Source organism: Pteropus vampyrus, unplaced genomic scaffold, assembly GCF_000151845.1.
Source record: "Pteropus vampyrus isolate Shadow unplaced genomic scaffold, Pvam_2.0 Scaffold17, whole genome shotgun sequence".
Taxonomy (NCBI): Eukaryota; Metazoa; Chordata; class Mammalia; order Chiroptera; family Pteropodidae; genus Pteropus; species Pteropus vampyrus.
In genome coordinates this window covers 11,927,244-11,937,387 of record NW_011888798.1, presented here as the reverse complement: position 1 = coordinate 11,937,387, position 10,144 = coordinate 11,927,244, and the positions used below count along the sequence as shown (strand labels likewise).

The window sequence follows — 10,144 nt, the reverse complement described above, 5'->3', positions numbered from 1 at the left end:
TCCAGGTCACCAGAGCCTACCACATATTCCTTGGGTAAATACTGACTACAGCACTCTCTTCCCTCTGTACTCAAGTTTTGGTGCTATCCTAGCCTCGGATGAACTCTTTGCCTGCAGCTCAACCACGCATTTAAGAATACATGTATATTTCTTATTTTATATTCTATACTTTTAGAGGTGGTATCTATATATATCAGTGAAAGGATTTTGAAATTCTAATTTTAAATATTGCCAGATTAAAAAAAAAATCTCTGAAGGTTTACTTTTTAAAATTGAGCCCACATTTTAAAATGTATTATATGTCACATAAAAATCTCGAGTTTTGGCTTCTGGTGAAAAATGAAAAGACTTGGCTAGCCTTCTTCTATAGTGACATCTGGAACAGGCAAGTAGCTGCTCCCCTGGGATGGGTCATGTTCTCTCTATTCCTTAAAACTCCTCTCACTCATATAATATATGCATGTACACGTCAAGTCTGGCCTGTCTCACCCATTGACTCAGGGCTTATTTGAGTTTGCAACCTCTGGCCAAGCCATCTACTGAAGGGATCCTTGGTCCCTGGTGCCTGCAAAGTGACTAAAAAAGTACCTAGTTATCATTTAGCATTCTTGAGTGTCCATTTAACTTTACTTCTCAGCTATGGATTAAGCTGGGTTTGAATGCTGGCTCTCCTCCATACTTGCCACATAGGTAGGCAAAGCATATACCTTTCAGGGCATCCATTTCCTCATCTGCAAAGGGTGACTACAGTATCTAACTTGCAGGGTTGATGTGAAGATAAAACAAAGCAACACACATAAATACTTTGGCCAATACCTAGCATAGAGAAAGCTCTTAATGAAGAGTAGATTAATATAGTATGTCTTACTTCTTTTGGAATTTTCTGTCACATCGGGCAGCTTTTTGGTTCAGAGGCTGAGGCACTCAGCTTTCTGGGGGTCATTGTTTTGACCCCTACCAATTATGACTATGCCATAAGTCACACATACATTCTTGCACTTAAAGTGAATTAATTGCCCCTTGAGAAAATGAGGGTATGGTACAAAAAGAGGTCTCTGCACAGCTATTTCAGACTCCCCAACCTTGTATTTTGAGTAATTGGCTTTGGAAAAAAAACAAAACTTAGGTGTCTAATGAGTCCACCTATTACCAGAGGGCTCTTTCCCCTTCCAGCTCCTGGGTTAATTCATACCATCCCGAGGGGTTCATGTCTGCCTCTGCTCTTGGCAACTAAGGAACACAACTCTTACTTTTCTAAAAAACAAAACACTCATTCTTGTGCTTCTCACTTTGCTGGCAGGACAATGTACCAGGCTCATGGCTCATTCCTTTAGGGTCTTGTTAGTGTTAACTTGACAAATGCACTGCTGCTATCAGTCAGTGACACACAATGTGTGCCCTTTCCAGAGACTGTCTGTATTATAACAAGTGACTTGAGAACTCTCAACCAAAAAAGTTACCGATGAGTAGGAAATTCAGCTACATCCTTGTAGACTGCCAGCAGGAATCTTTTGGGGGCAGGGAGCCTTTTGGTACCCTTAAATATTCCTGGCTGTCTATCCTTTTACATAAATACAGGTCTCGATTGAAGCAAATCACTGATGAGGAAACATGATGACAGTGTGTTTTGTTGGTCCAAGGCTATTGGGACAGAAAATGAAAGCGTGTTTTACTTTAAAAGTCTGACTGTGAGCAACATAGTGTTTGGATGGCTAGTTCTTATCATGTTGGTCTTCTTTTAAGAACCTCCACAGTCTATTTATTATCGGTAGGAAAAAGTTCAAACATCTAAGCTTGGCTTTTAAGGTTTATATAATCTGGTTCCATTCTACAAATCCAGCTCTATCTGTATTTCATCCTCAAAATCTACCCTCGCTGAGCTAGTCTCTCACTGATTCGCCTCCCTACAGTGTGCCACATTCTTATCTTCAGGCTTTTGCTCATTCTGTTTCCCTTGAGTTGAAAGACATCTCTTTCCCCTTTGCTTGTGAATCCTACCCCTTAGGACAGTGGTTCCCAAACTTTGCCCCACATTAGAATCACATGAGGATCTTTATAAAAATGCAGATGACTGGTTCCCATCCCTAGACCTTGTGACTTCATTGTTATACATTTTTAGAAGATTCCCCGGTCATTCTGATATACAGCGAAGTTTGGAAACCATTGATATAAATGGTAAATGTTCTTAAAAGTCAATATTTTATTCTTTAATTCTTGTCTTTTCCTTACAGAGGAAAACTAACATTTCTGGCTTCACTAAAGCTTGGCTCCACACCTTGCTCTGTGCACTCATATGTATGCAGAGCACACCTCTATCTTATCTGTGATCACATTGTACCAGAATTATCTGTTTGCTTCTCTGTCTCCCTACTAGATGGAGTTCATAAAGTGCAGGTACTGTGTCTTATTCATCTCTGTATCCCTAGCATCTAACACAGGGCATGGCTTTTTGAAGATGCTCTATGTAGGTTTGTTGAACTAAATAGAATTTAGCTCCCTGGTACAATCTGTAGGTGCAAATATTTAATAGGAGTAAAAAAGCCATACTTTTAATTCTGTAAATTTATAATTCTCTATTCTTCTAGTGAAAAATCTGAGGAGGGAAGTCATACACTAGGATTCAATATGCTCAAAAAAATAGAAATCTCCACTAAAGACTTATCTCAAGACTATCTCTGATAGAGGAAAGCCTTCATAAGGAGCAAGTCGATAGATGGCAAAAACAGAGAATCGGCCACAAAGAAATGAGAAACAAGGAGAATGATGCAGAATGTTCCAAGCATAGGAATTAGTACAGAGCAGATACTCAATGGAGATGAATTAACATAACTATTTTCAGTCCTTGGTCAGAAGAAAGCATGTCATCCTGTTTCCATGGGTTTATCTTTGTGACAGGCAGAGTTTACATTTCAGGCTGCCACCATGCAAAACTCTCCTTTTGGAGTTTGTCACTTGCTGTCTTAAGTGGGTGAACTCAGTGCAGCCATGGTGGAAATTTCCTTGCCCAAGCTATTACTCTATTTTACTTCTTAGATGTCACTTTGTATGTTGGGAAATGTAGTAATCATCATCCTGAGAAGTATTTATATGAGATCCAAATTATGTAAAACCACTCTACCCTATTCCTCATCGATAGCCATTATTATCTAAGTAGTTTTCAGTTTGGCACTAGTCTGTTAGTCGTCATCAGAACATTATCCATCCGAGTTGTTATTGAGAACATCTGTACTTTCTACTCACTTTTATTTTGATCATTAATAGCTCACTCTTCCTACAATTAAGCCTAAATATGTCTGCACACTATGCAAAATGTGACATTTGACTCAAATAACCTTCTACTCAAAAAGTTGTAAAAGTCTGGTCAACTTTGTGAGATATGCTATAATTTCATTTTTAATATAAATGTCAATCCTGCTATGTTGAATTTTTAAACTTTTTTCAAATGTTCACAGTAGGGAAAATTAGTAATATTCTTCAAATAAGACAGTTAATTATCGGGGACTTTAATTGATTGGCAGCTACAGTACTGGAAGCCCTGCTGTCCTATTTGTTTTAATTTTAGAGAAAGAAAAATTCTAGATGCACTATATTCCACAGATTTATTTGAACCTCTATGTACTTTGTGGGTGATCAATTATGCATTTATTCATAAATATAGTGGTGGCAAACTAAGTCAAGTTCAGTACGTTTTCTCAAAAAGTTACTCGAGATTAACTATAAATAGAGAACAGTGAGTACTAGTTCAGATTATGCAAAACAAAAACTAAGCATAAATCATTAAAATTAATTATATCTTCTCCAATAACTCTCTAAGAATTTTTCCTATGGCTTTCATAAATGACAATAAAAATCTATGTTCTTACCAGGGAGATAACTTTGGCAGGGGGTGGGCAGCAGACTGAGATTGCTACATGTTTACTAATATCTATTCTCCCTTTCTTCCAGAGTCAAGAGAACTTCCATATGCTAGAAATATGGCCTAATGTTTTTCATCCAGTGTGACTAAGTACTGGCCAATGGGCTGTTAGCAGAAGGGATGGGTCAACTTCCTGGAAGTGTTCTTAAAGCGGTAGACCACATCTTTTCTCATCCTTTCTTCCTTTCTGCTGGTTGAAAAGTGGATGTAAAGGAAAGTTTCATTTTGTAACATAAGTGACATTGAGAATTGAAAGCATGTGAGGCAGAGGGAAAAGATAAAAGGAGCCTGACATTGTCCTATTGGCCTGGACCACCTCCCTCTGGACTGTCATGTGTGACAGCAAGAAATTTCTATTCTTATTTAAACCACTGAACTTTGGAATTTCTTTCACTCCCATTTTTAATATAAATATCAATCCTAATGCTACTGGTACTAACAGGGAATCCAGTCTTGGATATAAAAGCAATTGTAGTCTGGATAATCCAAACTATATAATCCGTATATGAATAACAATTAATGATCATGTAGTATTAGGGCTTGAACACAATAAATTAAGTTGCAGAGTTCTTCTATTCAGATGAGATAAGCATATAGGTCCTGGTTCTTGTCCTTCATGTAACTGAGGTACTTGATTCAAGAGTCTGTAAGACCCCTTTTCTCCTGAAGAACTACAGCCACACATATTCGATATTAGTCCAGGCCTTCTCTCTTCTGCTGGATTTGCTGACCTTCATCAGAATCTAGTGTACAGATTCCTTGAGAGTAATAGCTATCTATTACATGGCTCTTTGATTCCTTCTATCTCTACCAAACTGTGCAGTCTACAAGAACAAGTTTATAAGAACAAGGTCTATGTGTTATAGAGGTAAAATGGCCATTGTCCCTGGTGATCCAAGTCTTCTCTATTTGGCTCAGCATGGCTTTGTCTCACTTCTTAGCCTTCGGGCAGGCCATTTCTCCAAAGTGACAAGTAACTTTTCCTCCTGATAGTGCTTCTTGTGCTGTTAATTGTCTAAAGTAGGGTTGATTCCTGTCCTTTCTTCCTTGCCCTATAATTTGCTCAAACCAGTGATCTGAATGCCTGAAACTTTAGATGTCAAGAGCTCCTCTTAACCAGAGGTAAAACTTTTCTTTAATCATTGTTATAATGTAAATATGTGACATGAAAAGGTACCTGATTAATCCATGACTCCACTGACATGAGTTAGTTTACCAGATTAGCTACCTAAAGTCTAAAAGACACTGGATAAGGAAATGGAACGTCCTGGGAAAATGGAAACAAACTTGTGTATGGTCTGTTAAGTAAGTCAAAGCTGGGTACTTATTGAGTACCTATTATCTTCCAGCATAACACATTAGCTCCTGGCTAAAGGCCACTGAGGAGGAAAAGAGGATACCAGAGGAGGTTCCTGAGGTGTGGGGCGGGAGAGAGCACCAAGACAACTTCACAAAACTAGCCAAAGAAAGCTAGAACTTCAGGGCCAGACAATGTTCCCTGTTATGCTATCCTCTGGCGGTAGGAGCCAGAGGTTCCTTTAAAAGAAAGCAGGAGCTTCTACCCAGCCAGTGGGGGATGGTAAACAGATCTCAGTCAGCCATGGGACACTGGGATATTTGCCTACTGTGCTATTGGACAGATTGTTCTTTGCAACTTTTTTAGGTTTGGAAAAAATAAGAGGTGTCCTTCACTTCACAAGTCTACTATGCACCCTTGTTTTCTTGTATATCACTCAGTTCTGCTTGGCTTTTTCCATAAATTCCTCAAAAGACATTTTCTCCTTTTTACAGGAATTTCCAAATCCTCTACCTTCAGTTAAGGGATTATTTTTGATGCTATCACTGGCTGGTATTTTTGGTATGAGATGATGTTATTTGAATTCTTATTGATCATTTAGTCCTATTGATAATTAGTATACTATATAAGGTGAATCTTTTATAAGAGTTAATTAACAGGAAAGAACAATTAGAAATATGGTAGTTGCGATCATTTGTTAATACTTCTATCAGACCAGGCTAGTCATTTGCATATTAACATGAAATTCTGACATTTATTTGGGCAATTAAAAGAAAACGGTCTGTATTATTTGTACTTAATTCATGAATCTTGAATTTCAATATATAGCAGATTTAATTAACAATATCTTTTCTTACAATCAATTAATACATTTTTGAGTAAAACAACATGATTATCCTTAAACCACAACAATGTGACCATTTAGATTCACAAATTTTCTGACGTTCTTTGTCAAAGACATTAGCTGATATTTGGTTAGAAGAACATATTTAAATTTGCTCAGTTGTTGTGATTGGAAATATTCTATGGTTATAGAATATCGTGAGGATATGTGACAACATAGTCTAGACAAAATGAAGAACATTAGGGTTTGTCAGGGTGCTAAAAGTATACTCTCAGTCCTTCTTGTGGAATAAAGATAAGTAACCACTTGACTTGTTGAGTCTCATTCAGTCTTGAAATGGATGAACTTTTTAAAAGATCTATGGTGATCCTATTGCTTGGTTAATACAGGAAACATTCTCAACACCATTCTTCCTATCACCTCATGCAATAGAGGCTAGAAATCAGTATACTTACTTTCCCCTCATCCTTAGCAGCTAGGACTGCCCTTGTGATCCATTTTTCACCAATGACCTATAAGCTGGAGGCTGTGGGAGGTTGGGGGAGGCACTTAAGGATTTTTTACTCTTCCTTATTCTTGGAGCCTTGAATGTGGATAGAATGCCTGGAGTAGCAGGAATCAACTTGAAATCAGAGGCAACAAACTTGAGGACAAAAGAAAAAAAAAAGCCAGGGCTTTTGATAACACTGTGAAGTGGCTACACATCTTTCATGTTGCCTTCCTCCAGACTTTTAATTATATAAGATTTTTAAATAACTTTATTACTTTAGTAATGGCCAGTTTTGTTGTTGCTGTCACCTGCAGCCAACAGCAGCTTATTCGTATAGTTCTCCAACAGTTTGAGGGGGTTAGTCTACAACTATTTGAAGACCGAGTTAGTTCTCTGTCATAAAAATGGTAGAAATTTACTTTCATGAGAGTAATCTAATGCAGCACTTTCCAAAAGAATTTGTGTGATGATAGAACTGTTCATACAGATGATACAGAATATGTGGCCATTGAACTCTAAAATGTGGCTAGTGCAATAAAAGAAATGAAATTTTAATTTTATGTAGTTTTAATTAATTTAAATTGAAAGTAAAATGGTCACATGTAGCTACTAACTACCATGTCGAACAACGCAGATCTAAAGAATTGCCAGTCTATTAAAAACACTTAGATTACTGTAGTTCTCTTGAAGAAAACTCAGCCTCTAAGTTAATATATATTATCTTACAGGCCCAAGAACACCTCATTATGGAAAAATGATGACTCAGTGGGGGCTTTACACAGTGTCATGTTTGAAGGCTTTTAAACAATATTTAACTTGCATTTAGCTAACTATGCAAAACTGATACCAATTTAAGCATTTTGCATTGACAACTATAATAAAGGATGTCTTTTTGGAATAATAATCTTATTCAGACTACACTCATTCAGCTGTTTGTCAAGACTTTTGTATTCCCAATTACAAATGAAAAGACTAATAACGGTGTGCCAGTCTCGTTAAGCTGTGGGGGCACGATAATTCTCTGAGATAAACTGTAAATTATAGTTTTTTAGAAGACTGCTGGGTATGCTAGAAAATCTGCTGCAAAGTGTACTGATGTGGCGTTAAGAGCAGTGAGATACTGAGAGTTGGTAGCTAATGGTCTTCCAGTGAAAGTGTCCAACCAAGAGCTGTGGATACTAACTAAACCAGAAACCAGAAATCTGTGGGGGCTGTCATGTCCTAGAACCTGGAGTTCAATACACTCTACTACACCCAAGTATGATTTAAAGAAATGATTCCATCACGCCTTGGTGTCTTACGTACAGCTACATAATCAGCATGCTTCCATTCATAGCCATTTTTAGAGCCCGAGAAACAACTTCTGCAAGTGTCCAAGGTGGCCCACAGCTGTTAAAGTTATCATCTCTTCTATCTCATGACAAAGATCACAGTCACAGACAGCTACTCCATCACCAGTTACCTCCTCGCTGCTGAAAACAGGTCAATAAAGCCCTTTGGTTGGGAACCTGAGTTTCTTCAATCTAGGGTTATGCACAGTTTTAAGAAATAGCAGACAAGCCAAACTTATTTCAGAGACAGGGGTATCTATAATCAAGGTTCTAACTGAAATAATAAAGAAAATGAGTTGAAGGTTTTTGGCAAGCTGTATGTACTTAATCTCTTTGGTTCTTAGTGTAAAAAAAAAAAATATTTAATTTAAAAAGCCACCACTACACCCACATTTCTAACAAATAGTAGTTACACAGGATGCTTCTTGAGATAATTGCTATAGAAACTGGATCGATTCATTCGATTTTCTCCTCAAGAGAAAACTTACACCCAGTATTTTCATTTTATATTGATAAGTACTCCTCATCAGTTTGCATTGCATTCCTTTGCAAGCACCTATGTTTTCTCCATTGGTTCTGCTCTGACTCACTTATTTTATGGTAGCTTCTAACATTTAAGAAGATAGAGGGAATCACGTATGAGAAGATAAGACACAGCCCTGATAGTGGGAGGCATAGGATGTGGTCTTCAGAAGATACCGTGTTTGAAAGAAGGTCACATGAAGGAAATATCTCAGCTCAAGATGTATCAAGACATGAATTCTTACCTATGATGTGGCTCTGAAATGCAGAATCCACAATTGTATCTTCTTCATCCTCTTGCAGGTTTTCATTTGTCTCTTTTACCTGCAGCAACAAAAAAATTACTATAAGTTCTTATTTATTATATTAAATACATCTTTTGCCATGCTCAGAATAATGGTACATTCTATAACATGTGTGTTTGTATACATATATGAATATATTTTCTTCAATCCACTTTTCCTCACTCTATCTCTTGGCTTTATTACAAGTTTTAATTACATGTTTTAATTGTAAGAGCATATTTTCCGAAATATAACGCCAGCTCTGGAAATGAGGATTTATAGGGCACCTGATTCTACATAAGATTTGGGAGATAACAGCTTTGGTTTTTAATACCTAATAAAGTCAGTAACTCAGAGCCGTCAGTAAAATTTAAAGTCTAAGGAAATATAATTCTCCCAGAGTCAGTGACTTCCACCATGTTATTTCAATAAGAACAAAGAAATATATTCAGATTTCCTGACCCTTTTCTAGAATATAACTCTCCAAGAAAATGATCTTTTTTTGTTCTTTCTGTAATGAAACATGAAGAGACTATGATACGTGCTCAGCGAACTAGAGCAGTGACACATTTATCTAGATTTTCAGGTCAAAAACATTCCCCTTATATTTCAGCTGGAATATCCGGAAGCTGAACAGTGCAGAATCAAATGAAACTCTAGAGAGTATCTAATAACATTATAGTATTTTACAAACGATAATTTTGAGATCCAGCAAGTTTCCTTAAATGTATTGTAAGTGGCAGTACTAGAAGTAAAGCCCAGGCCTGCTACTTCCCAATCTAGTAGCACCAGCAGTAATAATATCATCAGCGATGTCAATAGTGATAAAAACATAAAGCATGTAAATACTGTGTAGCAGGTGCTGTCTAAGCCCTTCATACCTATGTTCTCATAATCCTCACAACAATGCTAGGAAGTAAGTACTATTGTTAGCTCCATTTTAGAGGTAAGGACCCTGGAGAAACAGACAAGATAAGTAATTGTATAAGTGGTGGAACTGGGATTTGCACACAGCAAATCTGGCTTGAGATTTGTGTTTATTTGGAGGCACTTTGTTATTCTCAAATTTCTGTTTGACTATGTCAACGAAGACTTGGCCTCACTATCAAGACAGCTTATGGTCCTTAGAAGAATGACCTTCAATAGCTTTTTAAAAATATATCACAGCCAGTCACCAGGGCAGCCAATAATAATAAGGTGAACTATGTAATGAATGCAGTGGGGGTTCTACTTAGGCGCAAACATTAGAGGTTGTCAGATTTGCTACAGGGCTCAAGTTGAATGCTATGAAACCCTTATTTTATATTCACAAAGTAGAAAGTCATATGGTTGCATACTGACCTTGAGCTAGATTTAGCTTTTTACTTTTTACCTCCTATTTTTCATATTTAATGGAATAAGACCAATTATTTATGACTGTGGTTCTAATATTAGAATGTAAATGGTGTGTAATCTGTACA

At 37.1% G+C, this 10,144-nt stretch overlaps 1 protein-coding gene across 2 annotated transcripts in view; it reads right to left on the bottom strand.

Moving 5' to 3' along the window:
* Window positions 1-10,144, bottom strand: part of NCKAP5 (NCK associated protein 5) — a 720,600-nt gene that overhangs the window by 102,259 nt on the left and 608,197 nt on the right. For both annotated transcript variants that reach the window (XM_023527517.1, XM_023527518.1), the window contains one exon: window positions 8,646-8,724. In XM_023527517.1, the coding sequence (XP_023383285.1) occupies window positions 8,646-8,724 (79 nt within the window). The remainder of the gene's footprint in view (window positions 1-8,645; window positions 8,725-10,144) is intronic.